This window comes from Coregonus clupeaformis, chromosome 14, assembly GCF_020615455.1.
Source record: "Coregonus clupeaformis isolate EN_2021a chromosome 14, ASM2061545v1, whole genome shotgun sequence".
NCBI classification, from domain to species: Eukaryota; Metazoa; Chordata; class Actinopteri; order Salmoniformes; family Salmonidae; genus Coregonus; species Coregonus clupeaformis.
Genome location: NC_059205.1, coordinates 20,450,936 through 20,474,048, shown reverse-complemented (window position 1 = coordinate 20,474,048; position 23,113 = coordinate 20,450,936). Strand labels below are relative to the sequence as shown.

Sequence of the window (23,113 nt, the reverse complement as noted above, 5' to 3'; positions counted from 1 at the left end):
GGGGGGGTCAATTATTAGGCTTCCGTGGTAAAATAGAGGTATATTTGAACTTTCATTGATTATATGCTACTTTATTTTGGCCCTTCGTTGTCCACTTTTAGTGTGTGTTAACACTTCCCCTGAAATCTTATTCATTCTCTTTCTTTCATTAGAGAAATGCTTGGTCACCCTCTTATTCATAAGCCAGGTGTGAGTCCCAAATGGCACACTATTCCCTATATAGTGCACTACCCTGGCCAGAAGTAATGCACTATTATATAGGGAATAGGGTGCCATTTGAAGAGAAAAGCAGTATTCTCCTCACGGATGTTTCTCTTTATGTGTTTCCCTCCAACAGGACACTGTGTACAGACGCTCTTGGCCACATGCAATGCGGGCAGCGAATACAGAGGCATTGAGGGCATGCTAAGGGGTATTTTGCAAATGACACCCTATTCCCTATATAGTGCACTACTCTTGACCATGGCCCACACAAAAATAGTACACTTCATAGGAAATAGGGGTGTCATTTGGGATGCAAACAAAAAGAGAGGGGGATTAACAGCAAGATGCCCAAAAGAACAGGTGGCCATCTTGAAAGCAATTGATATAGCATACATGATTTAGTGCAATTGACAACTAGAAAACTTGCCCCCTTCCAAAACGATTGGAAACAATTCAGTATAGAATTAATTTATTCCTTTTTGTTAAAGATGACCAAGGGGTTAATAAGCACATTGGCACTGCAGATAATGCGTCTGCAAAGACAGGTAAACGACCAAGCTGCAACACTTCAAACCACCACAGCAAGATTCGGACTAGCTCTGGTCCAGTGCGTTACGTGCGGCTTGCCGATGAGTCTTAAGCATCAGCAATACGCACGTAACACCCTGGACCAGAGCCAGCATCGGACATGCTCGGTAGGATAGGCCTATTGACAAAGTGCTGCCAATTACAACAATTACATGGACAGTCGTGAGAGCGAGAGAGAGCGAGAGAGAGAGAGAGAGAGAGATCAACTGACCACTTATAAACCCAACACAAATCTTGTCACAAATCTAAGGCTTGGTTCAAGAGAAGAGCCTGACCTATCAATGATAGTTTTGTATGTTGTATATTTTAAAGAAGGTGTAGGATATCTATTTCTAGTTGACAATCTTACTGTAGTTTATTCCAATACACCGTCCAAGTTGGATTGCAATGACTGGGTAGCATGAGCATGCGTATGATAACAATGCCGACATGTGCACAAGACAAATGTCAAGGAGTCTTATGGTTTAATACTAGAAGAACTTTGCCTTCTTCTGCTGCACGTTTCAATTAGTTTTTAAACACAGCTTGCAAGACACATCAAGTTAAGGTAAGTTATACTTTTTGGGGGCAAATAAGTATCAATTCAGATAAAGATATAAATGTATTTTGCAGATTGGCCTTTCAATTAGGCCTACTCTCCAAATAAAGATTGGGAAATAATAATTTATAATCAATTTCAGTATTACTAGCTGTGCGTGATGACGTGGGACACATAAAAAATTTAAAATAACTTTTGCGGTTAAATTCCCATGTACCGAATAAAAAATACAAGAAAATGGGTTTCCATCGCATTTTCAACTCTACTGATCGTTTTGTCACAAAAAAGTGCTGTTTGTGTTTGTCTTTGCACTGGCCAAACAGCACGCAGATACAGTGCGGGTGCCTACCAACAAGATGAGATTATTATGGACAAAAGAGCCAAGTCAAACGGCAGTCAAGCATCGATCATCATGTCACCAGAATAAGACCCATAGCCGTGGGAAGTAGGGGTGCAACCCTTACAAATAAAAAAAGGAAAATATATATGTTAATAAAAAAATATTCACAAAAGTAGTGCATCGGGCCTTTACTAGTCCTGAATATAGCTGTCTTTAGTGCGGGCAAAAACAATGCTATCAGATGAAAATTATATTTATTAGTTAATTGTTCAAGGTTGCATAAGGACTTAGATCAGAGTAGCCTACATTAATACCTCAATAAATATGAAGAGAATATATATCATTTACATAATCAATTTCTCTAGTTTTCATTGACTACCTTTTCATCTCCCCTTTATGTATTAATAACTTCTAATTTGTCTGTTTTCGTGAGGCGTCAGTGGGAGGGTTTTGCAGTTGATGAGTGACATATGACTGTTGATCAAAGGTCATGACCCTATAACATCCTAAAAGGTGTTTATTTCAGATGTTTGTTAATGGTCAAATACACATCAACCTAATGCCTATCATTAACAAAATAACCCACAGACTAAAGTACTCTTATTTGGAGGTGATACATGACAATTGGTGTGTGCCAGATAGTTTACCAAAGAGTAGGCTAATAAGGGAATCAAATGTTCACCACAGGTTCGGGGATTCCTGCACCATGTTACATGTCAACTGCATGGGTTGGGCTCAGTTCAAATCAAATTTACATTTACATTTACGTCATTTAGCAGATCAAGAAGTAAACTGAATTTAAGTTTTTGTGAAAATGCATCTATTTTCAATGATCCCTGAGTTAACCAAAACAACTAATTAACTCTGAAATATTTTGTCTCTCAGAGTTCCACATCTCACAATTAGACTGAACATGTCGCTACCCTCTATAACCAATATTTTATTCCAGTATTGGTATATAGCAAGTAGTTGGTAGTAAGATCAGGGGAGAGCAATAGGGGAACTGAGGACAGTCACTGTAGATTCAGAGGTGGTGAACTGTGGTCAGTGGTAGTGGTAGGCACATGGATTTTTCAAAATATATTTTTTACATTTGATTTGATTTATTGGACAATATCAACTTCAATTCAACCAAAAGTGTGGGTACAGTGTATTTATTTCCATTGTGGTCCTGGAGCAGAGAGTGGAATCTGAGGGGTTGTGGAGCTCAATGGTTTGGCCATCAGTTTGGTCTACTTAGCAATTATTTTCATTATGCAGAGGTTGTTGATTCTGCTCTTCACAAGTCCTCAGTGTCAGCCCTAGCTATGGAAACACAATTTCCCTAGCATAACTTCAGGGTGAATTCACCAGTGTAAGACCTGTGTCACAGTCGAAAAGCAGCTTTAGTGTGGTCTGGAGAAAATAGTGTTAGTCAATAATAACAGTAGCTAGTGATGAGAGGAGCAGCTGTAAGTTAGAGCTGTATGGAACTATTCCGTATGGATCTGGAAGTAATGATCTTTCTATGCCATGCAACAACTTCAGTACACAATGAACCAAGTTTGGTGTGTGTGTGAGAGAGAGATAAAGAGGGAGGGAGACTGAGGGAGCGATAAAGAACGAGAGCAGGGGAGAGGAAGAGAGGGAAAGAGAGAGATTGGGGTTAAAAGGGAGAACGAGAATGGGCGCAACAGTGGGGGTAATAGTGTGTTTCAGTATCTACTTGTGGGGGATTACTCTACACTCCGGAATATTAACGAGGGCCTTTTGTCACAGATCTCTTTCTCTCTTTTCCTTTCACACACCAGGCACACACAAACAAACACACACAGGCACACACACACACACACACTGTCGTTTTTTGTCAATGGTGTCTTTTGTTCCTTTCATCTCTGACCCAAACAAAGCATTCCTGTGTACACAGGAAAGAGAGGAGAGATAGCAAGGGAGAGAGCGAGAGCGAGAGAAAGGGAGAGAGAGCAAGAGGGAGAGAGAGAGAGCTAGAGGGAGAGAGACGGAGCAGGAGAGGGAAAGGAGAGGGAGATCGGGAAAACATGCAACACGCCTTTGTAGTTTAGAGGGAGAAGTTTTGATTCAGTTGATCATTCTGATATTACAGTAAAAATACCATTGTACAAAAGTAGATGTGTTGTCATGGAGATGGAATACATCCTATTGGAAAGGTATTGGTTGGTTACGTTTACGCTTCTTCTTTCGCTAAAGTTTTTATTAATAAGATGTTATCTTCTTGGTTTGTGTACAAGTTGTAGGCCTAGAGGCTGCACATTCAGAAAAAAAGGGAGGATGAGAAAGAAAGAGCGTGTGTGTGAGAGAGGGAGAGAGTGAAGAAGGGGGACACGGTGAACGTTTTCAATACTGTCATTGTAATTATGAAAGAGTTGCATAACCAGAGATGTGTAATGAACAGTAATTACTTACGTAAAACTCTGCATTGTAGAGGAGCTATTTCGGTGTTTACTTTTTACGTCACTTAGTTGGAATTTCGTTTGTGTGTTGTGTCTTGTGTGTCAATGTGATTGTCAAAGGTCTCATTACTATACTCCTGCCGTAGACTACAGTCCCTGCCTGGTTACATCAATGACATACGTTTGGGGGAATACTGTGTGTGTGTGTGTGTGTGTGTGTGTGTGTGTGTGTGTGTGTGTGTGTGTGTGTGTGTGTGTGTGTGTGTGTGTGTGTGTGTGTGTGTGTGTGTGTGTGAAAGACCAGCATGAGTGAAGAAGGGAAGGGCTATAAAAGCCTCCTTCAATTTTCCATCTGTAAAACCCTGATGAAGGCTACGCTACGGGCCAAATGGTAACGGTTTTAACAATAAAGAAGCATTTATATCATCCATTGTCCTCTAGGAGTTGGGGAATTCCCTTTTTAATTCAAGAAGGGACAGCTTGAAAGGTGCAGGGCAACCAGAAAGGGAATGTTGGCCTTTTTCCTTGCTAACTCTTATCACCATATCCTGTTTCTAGACAGAAGTTCACTCTTTGTCCACTAAAGGTCCCTCTAGTTGGAATCAACAGTACAGTCACGTCTTTTTTTTTACTTAATCTAGATAAACTCAGTGTTTTTAACAGAGAATTGGCCTTAATTAAATCGGTCCAGTTTCCCTTTTCGTCCGGCTCACAAAGTGAGTGCCTGTATCTATTGTCTGTTTAGATGCAGTAATGTAAATCTGGTCATCCTAATTCTACACCTCCTTCTTCTCATTCTCATTCCCCTTTCCCTTATCAAATTCTTTTATCTCTCATCTCTGTCTCTCCCACTTCTCTTTGCCATGTTCAACTTTGGTCTACGTGCTTTGTGGAAGTAAGTGAGAGAATGTCATTAGCTTGGTTTCCATCCAATTGGTGACAGATTTTCATGCGAATATTCTAAAATATGCATAAATAAAATATGCAAGTTGTCCCACCAGAGATGTGTTTCCATCAAATTGACTTGTTGTGAATAAAAGTCTGTGTGTGATGAAATAGCGCACATAAAAATAACTTTTGCAGTTAAATTCCCGTGAATTTTAAAAATGCATAATAATAAAAATACAAGTTAAATGGGTTTCCATCGCATATTTAATGGTTTTGTCACAAACCAATTTGTGTTATATAGCAAATGTGCCCACTTTGGTATTGGTTCATGCACTCTAGCTAACAGCTCGCAGATACAGTATGAATATAGCCTACATGATGAGATTATTATGGACAAAAGTGCAAGAATATGTTTATTTGTCAAACGGCAGCTAAGCATTGATTATCATGTCACCAGAATAAGACCCTCGATATTTATTGGAAAGGAGTATCAAGCTCATCACCTTGCACTTTCACCACCCTGTGAAGTTCATCATCAATAATTTATTCCCGAGTTGTAGTGGGAGGACCACACACCATATCATCGCGTGACTCAAAGTTTACTTCGATATGATGATGGTTATTATATAAATATATGCGCATAAAACCATTTCCACCACCATTTCTCGAACAATTAATTTTACCGACACAAAAAGATCCCACCATGTCTAACTAATTATGTTGGCATTTTATAAAATTGTACGGAAACTGTCGTGAGTAAAAAAAAATATGGTATGACTTTACTCGCATAAAAACTGTGGATGGAAACGTTGTTAATGTGTAGGACTGTTTTTGTCCCAAATGACACTATATTCCCTATATAGTGTACTACTTTTGACAAGAGCTCATAGGGCCCTGGTCAAAATTAGTGAGGGAATACTGTACCATTTGGGACATTACGTGTGGAATCTGCGTTCATACAGCATGTGCTTGTTTAGTCCCTCTTCGTGTTGTGTTTGTAAGTGTCTTTGTCTGTTTTGCAATCTTCCAGCAAAATATGCATATTTTTTAAAAACTCAACACAGAAACCTGAGTTGCATCTCAAATGGCAACCTATTCCCTATAGGCTATAGTGAAGTACTTTCGACCAGTAATGCGCTATATAGGGAATAGGGTGCCATTTTGAGACTCAACTCTCACAACCGGTTTTGATGTTTGTCCATCAAAGCTCGAGTAACTTTCTAAATGTTAATTAATTGCAATGCTCTTTTGTTGCTCTTGTGTGGTTTGAGAATATAATATAATTTTAATAGCACTGGTTAACTGGTTAACATCTGTACTACAGTATGCCAAAACTTTATCCACAGTTATTATTTCATGCCCTGTTACTGTGACAACGACGTCACCTAATCCATCTCTAATTCCTTCCTGTTGCATTGACAGATGACATCTGCCACACCCCCTTCCTCCCGAAGCTGCTCCTCTCAGAAGGTGTGTCACTCTCAGACGCAGACAGACGTTCTAAAGCCCCTATTGGGCGGCGGGGGCTCCGGCGGGGGCGGGACCTTGAGGAGGCGGAGGCGTGTTCTGTCTAAGGATGGGCGGAGTAACGTACGCATCGAGCACATCAGCGGGCGGTCGGCCCTGTACATGCGTGACCTCTGGACGACATTCCTGGATATGCAGTGGCGATGGAAGTTCTTTCTCTTCACCCTTACCTTCACAGGGACGTGGTTCCTGTTCGGGGTTCTGTGGTACCTGGTGGCATTAGTGCATGGAGATCTGCTGGGTGAGAGAGTGGAGAGAATAGAGAATAATACAGTACAATTCGCTGTCCCACTGTTGTTTTAGATCAGTACAACTAAACAAAACCACCAACTAGGTTTTGTGTAACGTGCATTGGCACCTTACTCCCTATTTGGTTAGTGCACGACTTCTAACCAGAGCCCCTTTCCCAATCTCTCCTCTCACTCTCTGTCCTTTTCTCGTTTGGGCAAAAGTCCATCCTCTGTCTTCTCTCCTCTATGACCCGGAAACCAATAAGTGCTCGAGGAGTGTGTCAATTTGTTAGTAGGCAAAGTGAAGATGGTCCTCCCGTCCTCGATAGCCTCCTAAGTGGCGAGGAAGCACACCCCCTTTGAATCAGCTCTTGTATTGTCGAAGGAGAAAAGCATGTACACATTTAAAAACGATATGCTACTTATCCTTATATTTACAAAATGTCTTGCACAACTAACGTAATTTGTTTTTATCACTTTACACATGTATTTTGGGATCCACCCTTGTAAACGACGCGAGAGTGGAGAAGGAGCTTCTCATTTCATACAAGCGCATTTTCGGCCACGTTCACTCTCCGCCTCTCTCCTCTTCGATTACCTTTGACCTTTTTCAAAAGGAGGCCAGAGAGGACGGAGAGGATGCAGGAGTTGAACAAATCTAATTCAGAAAATGCCTCTGTCCTCTCTCTCTTTCTTCCTCTCAATCTCCCTTTGCTCGCTCTCTCGTCTCCCTCACTCTTTCCCTCTCCTCTCTTTCTCTGTCTTCTCCCCTCTCTCCTCTCTCTCCCTCTCCTTATCTCTCTCTCCCCCTCTCTCTCCTCTCTCTTTCTCACTTTCTCTCCTCTCTCTGTCTCCCTCACGCTCCTGTGCCCTCTCAGAGTTCGACCCGCCGTCGAACCACACCCCATGTGTGCTGCAGATGCAGACGCTGACTGGGGCATTCCTGTTCTCGCTGGAGTCCCAGACCACCATTGGCTACGGCTTCCGTTGCATCACAGAGGAATGTCCGGCTGCCATCATCCTCCTGATCCTGCAACTCGTCATCACCATGGTACTGGAGATCTTCATCACCGGAACCTTCCTCGCCAAGGTACAGTATGGCTCACTGAGCACTGCACTTGAGGACAAATCACACCGTGCCGATGAACGGTTGAAAGCAGCAGGTGGCCGTCCTGTCGCCTCTGAACAGAACATTGCCGTCATGCTCTGTTCTTTTCCCGACTACTCTACATTTTGAATTGCCACCATTCATGGACACCCAACATGTGATTTTGTGGCCACCCGCTGCTTTCAGCCGTTCGTTGGCATGGTGTGTTTTGTCCGTCATACCTTCTTACATCACTTGGGTCATCATCACTATATGAAATCTCTGATACACACATTATTGCGGTCAGTTGAATTGCTCATTATCTTCTATGTGTACTTCAATTGTTGAATGTTTCCTGAATTGACTGAATTGAAATGGAATTGATGCCAAACCTGAACACAGACAGATAAATCAATAAAAATGTTGCCCTCAAAAATATATACTATAAAAAAGATTGAAAAATAGCATAAGCATGTTTACTTATTTATTTTTGAGGGCAAATCATACTCAAATGAACTTTTTGTTGTTGTTGATGTCGTTTACATTATTGTTATAGACGTTTTTATTCTAATACCCGTTATTTTTGTATAATACTCTTCTTATTTTATTCTATTGAATGAAAGGTTGATGCCAAACCTGAACTCAAGATACAGTATCTGACTTAAGAGTCTCCTTTACTGCTTCCCTCAGGTGGCTCGGCCAAAGAAGCGAGGTGAGACGGTGAAGTTTAGCCAGCACGCCGTGGTGTCCAGTCACGAAGGCCGACCCTGCCTCATGATCCGAGTGGCCAACATGCGGAAGAGCCTGCTGCTGGGGTGCCAGGTAAATGCTCAACTGTGTGTGTGTGTGTGTGTGTGTGTGTGTGTGTTCAACAGCAAGTGTAAAGTACACTGAACAAAAATATTAATGCAACATGCAATAATTTTTTTAATGTTACTGAGTTACAGTTCATATAAGGAAATCAGTCAATTGAAATAAATTCATTTGGCCCTAATCAATGGATTTCACATGACTGGGAATACAGATATGCATCTGTTGGTCACAGATACCTTAAAGAAAAGGTAGGGGCGTGGATCAGAAAACCAGTCAGTATCTCGTAACCACCATTTGCCTCATGCGGCACGACACATCTCCTTCCCATAGAGTTGATTAAGCTGTTGATTGTGGCCTGTGGAATGTTGTCCGTCCTCTTCAATGGCTGTGCGACGTTGCTGGATACTGCCAGGAACTGGAACACGCTGTCGTACCCATAAAACTGCACATTTTAGAGTGGCCTTTTATTGTCCCCAGCACAAGGTGCACCTGTGTAATGATCATGCTGTTTAATCAGCTTCTTGCTATGCCACACCTGTCAGGTGGATGGATTATCTTGGCAAAGGATCCATCCCACTTTGTTGTCTCTTTCACAACCTGTCTGAATAATGGAGAGTGGAACCCCTCTAAAACCAAACGTGACCCCCTAGGGCAGGGGTTTTCTAACTTTTTAATGTCAAGGACCCACACATATTATGAGCCCCTGGGTGAGGACCCCTACAACAACAAAGAAACACTTTGCCATGAGGCTGAGAGAAAATTGTGCAGTTTTAAAGCAAATTACCTGCTGTTCTAAATATATATGCTATCTGACCAGGGCCTGCTACAGCCTTTTGGGCCCCTAAATAAGTTTTGTTTGGGGGCCTCCCCACCCGCCTCCGGAAATAATAATAATATTAGTTGGGGGCCCCCTGGAGGTCAGGGCCCCAGGGCAGAGTGAGACAGGGAAATGCAAAGGCTATTTGTATACTGATGGAAAAATATGATTGCCATTGGGGGTGGATAGGAAAGACATGAAGATTGATCAAGATTTTACCAAACACATGTTCTGTAGGTATTATAAGACCAATATTTAATTAAGTGAAAAAAAAATATTGCTTTTTGTTTATTTATAAACATTTTCCACGAACCCCCTGGCATCCCCTTGTGGAACCCCGGGGGTCCGTGGACCTCAGTTTGAAAACACCTGCCCTAGGGATTGTGTGCGCCCCCCAGGTGACGGGGAAGCTGCTGCAGACGTCTCATACCAAGGAGGGGGAGACGGTGCGTCTGGACCAGAGGAACGTTCCCTTCCAGGTGGACACGTCCAGCGACAGCCCCTTCCTCATCCTCCCCCTCACCTTTTACCACATCATAGACGACAGCAGCCCGCTTAGGGCCTGGGCTGCCAAGGGTACGCCTGGTTATTACTGTGGGAATGGATCTGTGTGTGGGAATGGATCTGTGTGTGCATCCCAAATGGCACCCTATACCCTATATAGTGCACTACTTTTGACCAGGGCCCTATTGACCAGTGCACTGTATAGGAAATAGAGTGCCATTTGGGACAAGCCTAGAAGTGCGGGAATGGATCTGTGTGTGTTTGTCAGGGCCTTTAATTTTATCTTTGTGTTCTCTCTCTCTCTCTCTCTCTCTCTCTCTCTCTCTCTCTCTCTCTCTCTCTCTCTCTCTCTCTCTCTCTCTCTCTCTCTCTCTCTCTCTCTCTCTCTCTCTCTCTCTCTCTCTCTCTCTCTCTCTCTCTCTCTCTCTCTCTCTCTCTCTCTCTCTCTCTCTCCTCAGGTGGGGGATGGACAGATCCTGAGCTGGCGGACTTTGAGCTGCTGGTTATCATGAGTGCAACGGTAGAGCCCACCTCGGCCACCTGCCAGGTGCGCACCTCCTACCTGCCTGACGAGATTCTGTGGGGGTATGAGTTCCCCCCTGTGGTCTCCCTCTCCCCCTCAGGGAAGTACGTGGCCGACTTCGCCTTCTTCGACAAAGTGGCCAAGACCAAGACCACGCCCCTCTTCAAAACATCCCGCCCACAGAGTTACCATGGCAACGGAGGAGGAGGAGGGGTGGGGGTGGAGGGGACTGACCCGGAGAAGATCCGATTGGAGCAGAGCTACAGGGAGAGAGGAGAGGAAGGGAGAGGGAGGGTCAGAGACAGTAGCCCTCTCAGTGTCCGCATCAGCAATGTCTGAGAGCCTACACACTGAGACGCATACACCAGACCTGGGTTCAAATACTATTGGAAATAATTTTAAATACTTTATCCATGCTTGATTGATCTTGCCTGGCTTAATGGAACCAATAGAATAGTCCGGAAACTGCAAACCCCGCCCATCTGGCACTTCAGTAAGACTAAACAAACTCAAAAGATAAAAAATAGTATTTGAACCCAGGTCTGGCATACACTGGATTCTAAGCAGGGTCTGTTACAGTTTACTACAAATATTCAAATGATTAATTCATTGCTTGTTGTTCATTTACATGAAATTGGTATGTATAGAGAAATATAGAGGAGCAAAATGTGTAAGGGCTGGGGAGGGGGAAGCCCCTGGAAAGGCGTTGAATGTTTAGGGTGGATCGCAAATGGCACCCTATTCCCTTTATATCCCCTATGGGCCCTGGTCAAAAGTAGTGCACTATATAGGGAATAGGGTGCCATTTGGGATGCGTTTTTTTTACTGATGCTTCTCTGTCAACGAACTGGACATTCGTCCATAAATACACTGTAAAAACATACAAATATGTAACACTGTAGAATGTTTTATGATTTTGTTATTGGTACGTGCCAATGTACTATAGAATATGCTAGCTTAAAGCACTTTGGTGAAATGATAACACTAATGTATCAATACAAAAATAATGTAGACCTGTTGTGGACTTTGACTGGATATGAAGAAGACAAGAGAAGATGATTATAAGGTGCTGTGTATAGTCGTCAGTATGCATTGTCTGCACAGATATACAGTGGGGAGAACAAGTATTTGATACACTGCCGATTTTGCAGGTTTTCCTAATTACAAAGCATGTAGAGGTCTGTAATCACATTGTATGATTTTTAAGTAATTAATTTGCATTTTATTACATGACATAAGTGTTTGATACATCAGAAAAGCAGAACTTAATATTTGGTACAGAAACCTTTGTTTGCAATTACAGAGATCATACGTTTCCTGTAGGTCTTGACCAGGTTTGCACACACTGCAGCAGGGATTTTGGCCCACTCCTCCATACAGACCTTCTCCAGATCCTTCAGGTTTCGGGGCTGTCGCTGGGCAATACGGACTTTCAGCTCCCTCCAAAGATTTTCTATTGAGTTCAGGTCTGGAGACTGGCTAGGCCACTCCAGGACCTTGAGATGCTTCTTACGGAGCCACTCCTTAGTTGCCCTGGCTGTGTGTTTCGGGTCGTTGTCATGCTGGAAGACCCAGCCACGACCCATCTTCAATGCTCTTACTTGCAAATTAATTACTTAAAAATCATAAAATGTGATTTTCTGGATTAGATTCAGTCTCTCACAGTTGAAGTGTACCTATGATAAAAATTACAGACCTCTACATGCTTTGTAAGTAGGAAAACCTGCAAAATCGTCAGTGTATCAAATACTTGTTCTCCCCACTGTATCTGTTATTGTTGATACAGAGGAATGCAGTTAGCACTTTATTAAGTACCTTTGCACCTTAGGAACGTTTGTAGCACTTCTTATTACTGGAATGTATATAGATTTGTGCTTTTAACCCGACTTAAAGCACTTTAACACTGAATGAAAGGTTTTAATTATGCTTTCTATTCATATTTTATGATTGTGATTTAAGAATGACGGTTTTGTCGATTTTCCTCTCTTTATTCATGTTTGCAATGTGTTGTTTCTGTGGCTAGAAGCACATTGATAGAAAATAAAATTTTTGTAAATAATCACAAACAGCCATTTAGAAGGTTCAACACTAGCAGGAGGATGCGTTCCAGGCCTATTCTAGACACCAGAGAGCCTTTTAATAGACTCAAAAAACACTCCATTCCCTATAGTGCACTACTTTTGACCTTTGACCAAGGCCCATCGGGCTCTGGTCAAAAGTAGTGCACTATATAGGGAATAGGGTGCCATTTGGGATGCACACCCAGTGACTCACATGAGTACAAATTTCTATTTCTTCCTCTGGTGGTAATCATTGTTTCATGTGTAAAGTAAGTTTTGGGGAAATTCGGGTGGGGTAATTTAAGTTGAGAGAGGTGTGTCAAGACCTAATCATGGCTTTAGATTAGAATATATTAACCCATGCCTTAATTTGGTTTACAGGAGAGAACGTATATGGACTGTTGGTATTGCTGAGATGTTTTGAGAGGAAGCAAATGTGACTATTGTGTGGTGTCCATGATTAGACTTGGGTTTTAAATGCGATTGGAGTCATAAAAAAAAAAATTGCTGGCCTTGATTGAGCTTGCCTGGCGCAAAGGAACCAATCGAATAAGGGGCAGGTTTCCCAGACAAAGATGAAGCCTAGTCTTATGACTAAAAACAATTTTAAATGGAGAGATTCTCCATTGAAAGTGCTTCTTAGTCCATGTCAAGGCTTAATCTGTGTCTGGGAAACTGGTCCTAAAAGTAAGATTTTAAATAGTATTTGAAGCCAGGTCTGATCATGATTTTGCCATTAGGATCTCTCAGAGGCCTTGAAGCCTGAGTGCTTTGTTGATATGAACTATTAAGTGTGAGAGAGGTTTGATATTTTGTCTTCAACTTGTCTAGGTTTTCACTGGAAAACTTGAATGTTGTCTTCCAGATGTTTAACAATGTAAGCTAATTTCAAATAAAAATGATCGAAGAATAGAGTAGTATTATTTTATTTTTGTACATTCTTTAAATTATAACACTGAATCCCCTATTTGGGTGTCAGTCATTTGGTATGGGCTGCCCTACTGGAAATGTACATGTTGAAAATACTATAATTACACAACAATAAATCTTATTGTAGCACAAATTGACTTGTAACATGAAAATGCATTCTACCCCATCATTGCTTTCACAAACACCCGAGTTTGGAGTGCATTTTCCGTTCCTAAATACATTTAAAATGTATTGGAAACAGGTTATCAAGTAAGTTCATATGCCATGGAACATTTTAGAATTGCAAACATTTCAAAATGGTTTGAAACCAAAATTCAATAGATTTTTATGCAGTGTACTTAGAGGAATAAAAGTGAATATTCACTACCGGTCAAAAGTTTTAGAACACATACTCATTCAAGGGTTTTTCTATATTTTTACTATTTTCTACATTATAGAATAATAGTGAAGACATCAAAACTATGAAATAACACATATCAAATCATGTAGAAACCAAAAAAGTGTTAAACAAATCTAAATATATTTCATATTTGAGATTCTTCAAATAGCCAACCTTGGTCTTAATGACAGCTTTGCACACTCTTCACATTCTCTCAACCAGCTTCATGAGGTAGTCACCTGGAATGCACTTCAATTAACAGGTGTGCCTTCTTAAAAGTTAATTTGTGGGATTTCTTTCCTTCTTAATGCGTTTGAACCAATCAGTTATGTTGTGACAAGGTATGGGGGGTATACAGAAGATAGCCCTATTTGGTAAAAGACCAAGTCCATATTATGGCAAGAGCAGCTGAAATAAACAAAGACAAATGACAGTCCATCATTACTTTAAGACATGAAGGTCAGTTAATACGGAACAGTTCAAGAACTTGAAACGTTTCTTCAAGTGCAGTCGCAAAAATTATCAAGCGCAATGATGAAACTGGCTCTCATGAGGACCGCCACAGGAAAGAAGACCCAGAGTTACATCTGCTGCAGAGGATAAATTCATTAGAGTTACCAGCCTCAGAAATTGCAGCCCAAATAAATGCGTCACAGAGTTCAAGTAACAGACACATCTCAGCATCAACTGTTTAGAGGAGACTGTGTGAATCAGGCCTTCATGGTCGAATTGCTGTCCTTTAGTCTGGAGTCCAAATTGGAGAGTTTTGGTTCCAACCGCCGTGTCTTTGTGAGACGCAGTGTGGGTGACCAGATGATCTCCACATGTGTATTTCCCACCGTAAAGCATGGAGGAGGAGGTGATATGGTGTGGGGGTGCTTTGCTGGTGACACTGTCTGTGATTTATTTAGAATTCAAGGCACACTTAATCAGCATGGCTATCACAGCATTCTGCAGCAATACGCCATCCCATGTGGTTTGGGTGTAGTGGGACTATCATTTGTTTTTCAACAGGACAATGACACAACACACCTCCACGCTGTGTAAGGGCTATTTTACCAAGAAGGAGAGTGATGGAGTGCTGCATCAGATGACCTGGCCTCCACAATCCCCCGACCACAACCAAATTGAGATGGTTTGGGATGAGTCGGACCGCAGAGTGAAGGAAAAGCAGCCAACGAGTGCTCATCATATGTAGGAACTCCTTCAAGACTGTTGGAAAAGCATTCCAGGTGAAGCTGGTTGAGAGAATGCCAAGAATGTGCAAAGCTTTCATCAAGGCAAAGGGTGGCTATTTGAAGAATCTGATTGATTTGTTTAACACTTTTTTTGGTTACTACATGATTCCATATGTGTTATTTCATAGTTTTGATGTCTTCACAATTATTCTACAATGTAGAAAATAGTAAAAATAAAGAAAAACCCTTGAATGAGTAGGTGTTCTAAAACCTTTGACCGGTAGTGTATGCAAATTGGTCCATAACTCCACCTATACAACAACATAGGTCTAGGACTATACATCATTTATGCAGGGTTCATACAGGCATTGGCAAGTCAAATTCAAGGACTTTCAGGGACTTTTTCAAGCACTTAATTGTAATTTTCACAGACCTCAAATTTATACAATTGTATAATTTATGTATAGGGCCTAATATAGAACCCCCCTCCCCCCAAAAAACATGCAAAAAGTGTAAAGTAAAAAGTAGGCCATTACCACTTTAAGAATCGTTTGGCTGCTGGTGTGAAAGAGGAGCGATTACGATAGAGGAAACCAAGTCTAGATTTAACCTTAGCCTGCAGCTTGGATATGTGCTGAGAGAAGGACAGTGTACAGTCTAGCTATACTCCCAAGTACTTGTATGAGATGACTACCTCAAGCTCTAAACCCTCAGAGATAGTAATCACACCGGTGGGGAGAGGGGCATTCTTCTTACCGAACCACATGAACTGTTTTGGAGGTGTTCAGAATAAGGTTAAGGGCAGAGAAACCTTGTTGGACACTATGAAAGCTTTGTTGTAGAGCGTTTAACACAAAATCCGGGGAGGGGCCAGCTGAGTATAAGACTGTATCATCTGCATATAAATGGATGAGAGAGCTTCTTACTGACTGAGCTATGTTGTTGATGTAAATTGAGAAGTGTGTGGGGCCTAGGATCGAGCCTTGGGGTACTCCCTTGGTGACAGCCAGTGGCTGAGACAGCAGATATTCTGACTTTACACATTGCACTATTTGAGAGAGGTAGTTAGCAAACCAGGCCAAAGACCCCTCAGAGACACCAATACTCCTTAGCTGGCCCACAATAATGGAATGGTCTACCGTATCAAAAGCTTTGGCCAAGTCAATAAAAATAGCAGCACAACATTGCTTAGAATCAAGGGCAATGGTGACATAATTTAGGACCTTTAAGGTTGCGGTGACACATCCATAACCTGAGCGGAAACCAGATTGCATACCAGAGAGAATACTATAGACATCAAGAAAGCCAGGCAGTTGATTATTGACAAGTTTTTCCAACACTTTTGATAAACAGGGCAAAATAGAAATTGGCCTATAACAGTTAGGATCAGCTTGATCTCCCCCTTTCAATAAAGGATGCACAGTGGCTGCCTTCCAAGCAATGGGAACCTCCCCAGAGAGGAGAGACAGGTTAAAAAGGTCAGAGATAGGCTTGGCGATGATAGGGAGAGCAACCTTAAAGAAGGAAGGGTTTAAGGAGCTCCTTTAGCACCTCAGACTCAGTGACTGCCTGCAGGGAGAAACTATGTTGCGGGGCAGGGGAAAAAGAGGGAGGAGCAGCGGGGCTAGTTGCATTAGAAGGGGTGGGAGATGAGGAAATGTTGGACGGGCAAGGAGGCATGGCTGAGTCAAATAGGAATCCTGACTTAATGAAGTGGTGATTAAAGAGCTCAGCCATGTGCTTCTTGTCAGTAAAAACCACATCATCAATATTAAGGGACATGGGCAGCTGTGAGGAGGAGGGTTTATTCTCCAGGTCTTTCACAGTTTTCCAGAACTTCTTGGGGTTAGACCCACTGAGTGAGAACTGCTCCTTAAAGTAACAAACTTTAGCCTTCCGGATAGCCTGAGTGCACTTATTTCTCATTTGCCTGAATGAGAGCCAGTCAGCCTGAGTATGCGTGTGCCGAGCCTTTCGCCAAATGGAATTCTTGAGGTGGAGTAACTCTGCCAGATCACGGTCGAACCAGGGGCTGAACCTGTTTTTAATTCTCATTTTCTTTATGGGGGCATGTTTGTTAACAATAACACTGAGCGTCTTCGACAGAGGGGATCAAGCTGATTCTATACCAATTTACAGAGGCCAGGTCATGAAGGAAGGCTTGCTCATTAAAGTTTTTTAGCAAGCGTCTATGACAAATCCGGACAGGTCGTTTAACTGAGCAGCCATTACGAACACAGGCTGTAAAACAGTGATCACTAAGGTCATTACAGAAAACACCAGACTGATACCTATCAGGATTATTTGTGAGGATAACATCAAGGAGAGTAGCCTTTTCTGGGTGTTTGGTGTCATACCTTGTGGGATTGGTAATAGTCTGAGAAAGATTTAGGGAGTCCCATTGCTTTAGGACTTGGTCAGGTGGTTTAAGCATGTCCCAGTTTAGGTCACCTAGCAGGTCACCAATTCAGACGTAGTGTAAGGGGCCCTTCAATTGAAGCGGCAGGAAACAAAACAAATCTCTCACAAAAAAATTCTCAAAAATGAAATCACAGATAATTATAAGGGAGCAGGAGAACGTATAAATTGGCTATAATAATTACAAGGACTTTTTAAGCACCAAATTGAGGAAATGCTCTAGGTAGGCCTATTCTAGTAGGTTACTTGAATTTCTGAGCTCCAAATTCAAGTTCAAGTAGACTGTTTCAAGCCCCTTGTATTGTTTAAAATTGCAGGTGTAACATGGACAACAAAATGTATTTGTCATGTTATTTCATTACCTGATCATATTGTGAATACGCCCAGTAGCTTACATAGTTTATGTAATTTGTTGTCATTATGTCCAGAATAATTAATAGGAAGAGCGTTGGGTGTTGCGCAATAGTCTATCCTACACAATTGCGCACAGTAGACTCGGTGACCAATCCAAGGCACAAAAACATATGACAACATGAACTCATTACCTTGATGCTTTCTCTGTTAAATCTAATGAGACCCTGCTGTAAATTAAGCAGACAACAACAGATGATCAACCTCAATTCGCTAGTGATATTAGATCCAATGTGGATCCACGCACAACTGTCTTCACCGGCATAAGGTACCATAATATTCTGGACATTCCTCACAAACACCCTTTTCCCAGCACTTGGGCTGTTGTTGCATTGCATACGCTATCAGAACAGCTGCTTGTCACTTGGCTGTCATTTGGAAAATTCCATCCTGGATCAGATGATGATGTGTGAAAATATCATGGAGTAATTAAACTGCTCCACACCAAATGCGCATCCAATAACTATTATGCATGATTATTGAAGAACCACATTAATGACAGTATCGATTTAGGTTTTAAGTATCAAGGTAAGGTGGCTATCCGGATAAAGCACTAAATATGCTTCAGTTAGTGCTAAATACGGCTGCTAGAATCTTGACTAGAACCAAAACATTTGATCATATTACTCCAGCGCTAGCCTCTCTACTGGCTTCCTGTTAAGGGCTGATTTCAAGATTTTGCTGCTAACCTACAAAGCATTAGATGGACTTGCTCCTACCTATCTCTCCGATTTGGTCCTGCCGTACATAACTACACGTACATTAGGTCACAAGACCCAGGCCTCCTTGTCCCTAGAATTTCTAAGCAAACAGCTAGGCGGGGCGTTCTCCTATAGAGCTACATTTTTATGGAATGGTCTGCCTATCCATGTGAGAGACACAGACTCGGTCTCAACCTTTAAGTCTTTACTGAAGACTCATCTCTTCGGTAGGTCCTATGATTGAGTGTAGTCTGGCCCAGGAGTGCGAAGGTGAACCGCAAGGCACTGGAGTGACGAACCGCCCTTGCTGTCTCTGTCTAGCCGGCTGCCCTCTCTTTTTTTCCTCTATACTTGACTTGAGTGGTTTGAGTCACTGACGTGATCTTCCTGTCCGGTTTTGCGCCCCCTCGGCTCGTGCGGTGGAGGAGATCTTCGTATGCTATACTCAGCCTTGTCTCAGGCTAGTAAGTTGGTGGTCTGTTGATATCCCTCTAGTGGTGTGGGGGCTGTGTTTTGGCAAAGCGGGTGGGGTTATATCCTGCCTGGTTGGCCCTGTCCGGGGGTATCGTCGGACAGAACCACAGTGTCACCCGACCCTCCCTGTCTCAGCCTCCAGTATCTATGCTGCAATAGTCTATGTGCCGGGGGGTAAGGGTCAGTTTGTCCTATCTGGTGAAATTCTCCTGTCTTATCTGGTGTCCTGTGTGAACTTAAGTATCCTCCCTCTAATTCTCCCATCTCTCTCTCTGCCAAGAGTGTGCAAAACTGTCATCAAGGCAAAGGGTGGCTATTTGAAGAATCTCTGATTCCACATGTGTTATTTCATAGTTTTGATGTCGTCAGTATTATTCTACAATGTAGAAAATAGTAAAAATAAAGAAAAACCCATGAATGAGTAGGTGTGTCCAAACATTTGACTGGTAATGTATGTGCGTATGTGCGTACGTACAGTATATGTGTACAATTCGTAGAATTGGTGTTTGTCCCAAAAAACATGTGTACGTACACGACAGGTGTGTGGGGGTGTGAGTCTAAAGACAGTGTGTGGGGCCAAAGAGGCCCATACCCAGGCCCTATGGTCTTGGGGGCAGGAATAGCACTTAGGCACCGTGGGGATAGTGTGTGAGAGTAGATCTTACAAAACAAGGCAGGTCTTCATGGGAGTTTCTACAAAACTGTTTGTTCAAACCCTTTGGACTTGTGAGGAGATTCTGGATCGAATGAGATACAAAAACAAGGAAATAAGATACTGTGATTCCTCAGACCACTTGGTTGAGCAAACTTGGTTCAATCTTCTTTGGTTATTCTTCAGTTACAGAAGAGTTACAGAACAGTTACATAATCTTGTCAAGAAGGTACTTATACATACAGTATACTTGATACTACTACTACTATTACTGTGACATATTGGGTAGTGTTGTGCTACTACAGCTTGATTTTACAATGTAAGTGTACGTAATCTGCCTTATCAATAGTGGGAGAGATACAAGTAATATCTAACAGCTCCACAACAAAAACCTAATACACACAAATCTAAGTAAAGGAATGGAATAAGAATATATAAATATATGGATGAGCAATGTCATTATCAGAGTGGCATAGGCTAAGATGCAATAGATAGTATAGAATACAGTATATACATATGAGATGGGTAATGCAAGATATGTAAACATTATTAAAGTGGCATTATTAAAGTGACTAGTGTTCCATTTATTAAAGTGGCCAGTGATTTTCAAGGCTGTATGTTGGCAGCAGCCTCTCTGTGCTAGTGATGGCCGTTTAACAGTCTGATGGCCATGAGATAGAAGCTGTTTTTCAGTCTCTCGGTCCCAGCTTTGATGCACCTGTACTGACCTCGCCTTCTGGATGATAGCGGGGTGAACAGGCAGTGACTCGGGTGGTAGTTGTCCTTGATTATCTTTTTGGCCTTCCTGTGACATCGGGTGCTGTAGGTGTCTTGGAGGGCAGGTAGTTTGCCCCAGGTGATGCGTTCGGCAGACCACACCACCCTCTGGAGAGCCCTGCAGTTGTGGGCGGTGCAGTTGCCGTACCAGGCGGTGATACAGCCCGACAGGATGCTCTCAATTGTGCATCTGTAAAAGTTTTTGAGCGTTTTAGGTGACAGGTCAAATTTCTTCAGCCTCCTGAGGTTGAAGAGACGCTGTTGCGACTTCTTCACCACACTGTCTATGTGGGTGGACCATTTCAGTTTGTCAGTGATATGTACGCTGAGGAACTTAAAACTTTCCACCTTCTCCACTGCTGTCCCGTCGATGTGGATAGGGGGGTACTCTTTCTGCTGTTTCCTGAAGTCCACGATAATCTCCTTTGTTTTTTTTATGTTGAGTGAGAGATTATTTCCTGACACCACACTCCGAGAGCCCTCACCTCCTCCCTGTTGGCTGTCTCATCGTTGTTGGTAATCAAGCCTACTAATGTTGTGTCGTCTGCAAACTTGATGATTGAGCTGGAGGCAAGCATGGCTACGCAGTCATGGGTGAACAGGGAGTACAGGAGGGGGCTGAGCACACACCCTTGTGGAGCCCCAGTGTTGAGGATCAGCGAAGTGGAGATGTTGTTTCCTACCTTCACCACCTGGGGGCGGCCCATCAGGAAGTCCAGAACCCAATTGCACAGGGAGGGGTTGAGACCCAGGGCCTCAAGCTTGATGATGAGCTTGGAGGGTACTATGGTGTTGAATGTTGAGCTATAGTCAATGAACAGCATTCTTACATAGGTATTCCTCTTGTCCAGATGGGATAGGGCAGTGTGCAGTGTAATGGCGATTGCATCATCTGTGGACCTATTCGGGCGGTATGCAAATTGAAGTGGGTCTAGGGTGACAGGTAAGGTGGAGGTCATATGATCCTTGACTAGTCTCTCAAAGCACTTCATGATGACAGAAGTGAGTGCTACGGGGCGATAGTCATTTAGTTCAGTTACCTTTGCATTCTTGGGTACAGGAACAATGGTGGACATCTTGAAGCATGTGGGGACAGCAGACTGGGATAGGGCGAGATTGAATATGTCCGTAAACACACCAGCCAGCTGGTCTGCGCATGCTCTGAGGACGCAATTAGGAACGCCGCCTGGGCCGGCAGCCTTGCGAGGGTTAACGCGTTTAAATGTCTTACTCACGTCGACCACGGAGAAGGAGAGCCCACAGTCCTTGGTAGCTGGCCGCATCGGTGGCACTGTGTTAACCTCAAAGCAGGCAAAGAACTTGTTTAGCTTGTCTGGCAGCAAGATGTCAGTGTCCGCAACGTGGCTGGTTTTCCTTTTGTAGTCCGTGATCGTCTGTAAACCCTGCCACATACGTCTCGTGTCTGAGCCGTTGAATTACGACTCCACTTTGTCTCGATATTGACGTTTTGCCTGTTTGATTGCCTTGCGGAGGGAAAGACCACTTTGTTTGGATTCTGCCATATTCCCCATCACCTTGCCATGGTTCATGCTTTCAGTTTTCGCGAATGCCGCCATCTATCCACGGTTTCTGGTTAGGGTAGGTTTTAATAGTCACAGTGGGTACAACATCTCCTATACACTTCCTTATAAACCCACTCACCTAATCAGCATATACATCTATATTATTCTCAGAGGCTACCCGGAACATCCCAGTCCGCGTGATCAAAACAATCTTGAAGCGTGGATTCCAATTGGTCCAAACAGCGTTGATTAGTCTTAAGCACGGGGGATGTGTTAGATACCAAGTTAGTTGGTTTATGGTTTAGATACTTGGTAGTTTAGATACTTGCTCCTCAGGCTGAAATAGTATAATCTTATTCCAGTATGTGTTAGACTACCCAGTCTGGGTTATGTAGAGTGACACGGCTGTGTCTTGTCTGTGCATTGTACGTTTTAGCATGTCTCCGTCTCCAGTAATTTGTGTGTTGAAAGCTTCATTTTCTTTTGCCGAGTGTGTATACACTTGTCCTGTTTGTGTGTATACTGTTCTCTGAAAGTAAAAATAAATTAAAACTGTGCCTGTGAAAGCCTCTGAAAGTCTATGAATTGCATTCTACAGAAAGATTTTGGTTGAATTGCTATTTATCAATATGAACATGCTATATATGATTTTCTTCAATTACAGGTAAACAAACTGGATGATGTGATTAATAACGTATAATGATCTCCATATAGGTACAATTTGTACAGTCTTGGTATTTGAAATATGATATAGATTTTGGTATTCGTCTTTTCTAAGACAATGTATTCATATTTAGTATTTACAGTACATAACTTTGCATTTATTATCATTAGCTTTCACTGCCACCTGACTCTGATATTGATATTCAAATTCACCAGCTTTTCATTTGATTTTAAAAAGATTGAAAAAAAATTGATGGAAACTGGCGAAATGTGGTAAAGAAAAGAAAAACTAAAATCCCGTTGAACCTCTCACACACGAGAACATGTGGTGGTAGTAAAACATACAAAATGAGCTTTGATGAGATCTTTGTAAAATCTTCTCAAACTCATTGTAATAATACAATGTTGAAATAATACAAAAACAAGTTCTCACCTGTAACTATTCCCCAGGTCATTGCTATAAATGAGAATGTGTTCTCA

General features: G+C 42.3%; 1 protein-coding gene across 3 annotated transcripts; it reads left to right on the top strand.

The window, feature by feature from the left end:
- The first annotated feature begins 1,036 nt into the window (after positions 1-1,036).
- Positions 1,037-11,644, top strand: LOC121581283 (ATP-sensitive inward rectifier potassium channel 10). Of its 3 annotated transcripts, none has more exons than XM_041896801.2 (6): positions 1,037-1,339; positions 6,389-6,734; positions 7,602-7,813; positions 8,501-8,632; positions 9,839-10,016; positions 10,403-11,644. In XM_041896801.2, exons 2-6 carry the CDS (start codon positions 6,389-6,391, stop codon positions 10,804-10,806), a joined length of 1,272 nt encoding a protein of 423 aa, XP_041752735.1. In that variant the 5' UTR covers positions 1,037-1,339; the 3' UTR covers positions 10,807-11,644. The 3 variants fall into 3 exon arrangements, with proteins under 3 accessions (XP_041752735.1, XP_041752736.1, XP_041752734.1); XM_041896802.2 differs by lacking the exon at positions 1,037-1,339 and adding an exon at positions 3,648-3,835 and having other exon boundaries at positions 6,421-6,734; XM_041896800.2 differs by lacking the exon at positions 1,037-1,339 and adding an exon at positions 3,648-3,835.
- Positions 11,645-23,113: the final 11,469 nt, after the last annotated feature.

Bases quoted from the DNA above. Each gene is read 5' to 3' on its own strand.
- LOC121581283 (XM_041896800.2), top strand. From the start codon at position 3,797: ATGTGTTGTCATGGAGATGGAATACATCCTATTGGAAAG. The intron at 3,836-6,388 runs GTATTGGTTGGT...TTGCATTGACAG, and splicing joins GAATACATCCTATTGGAAAG to ATGACATCTGCCACACCCCC. The intron at 7,814-8,500 runs GTACAGTATGGC...TGCTTCCCTCAG, and splicing joins CCGGAACCTTCCTCGCCAAG to GTGGCTCGGCCAAAGAAGCG.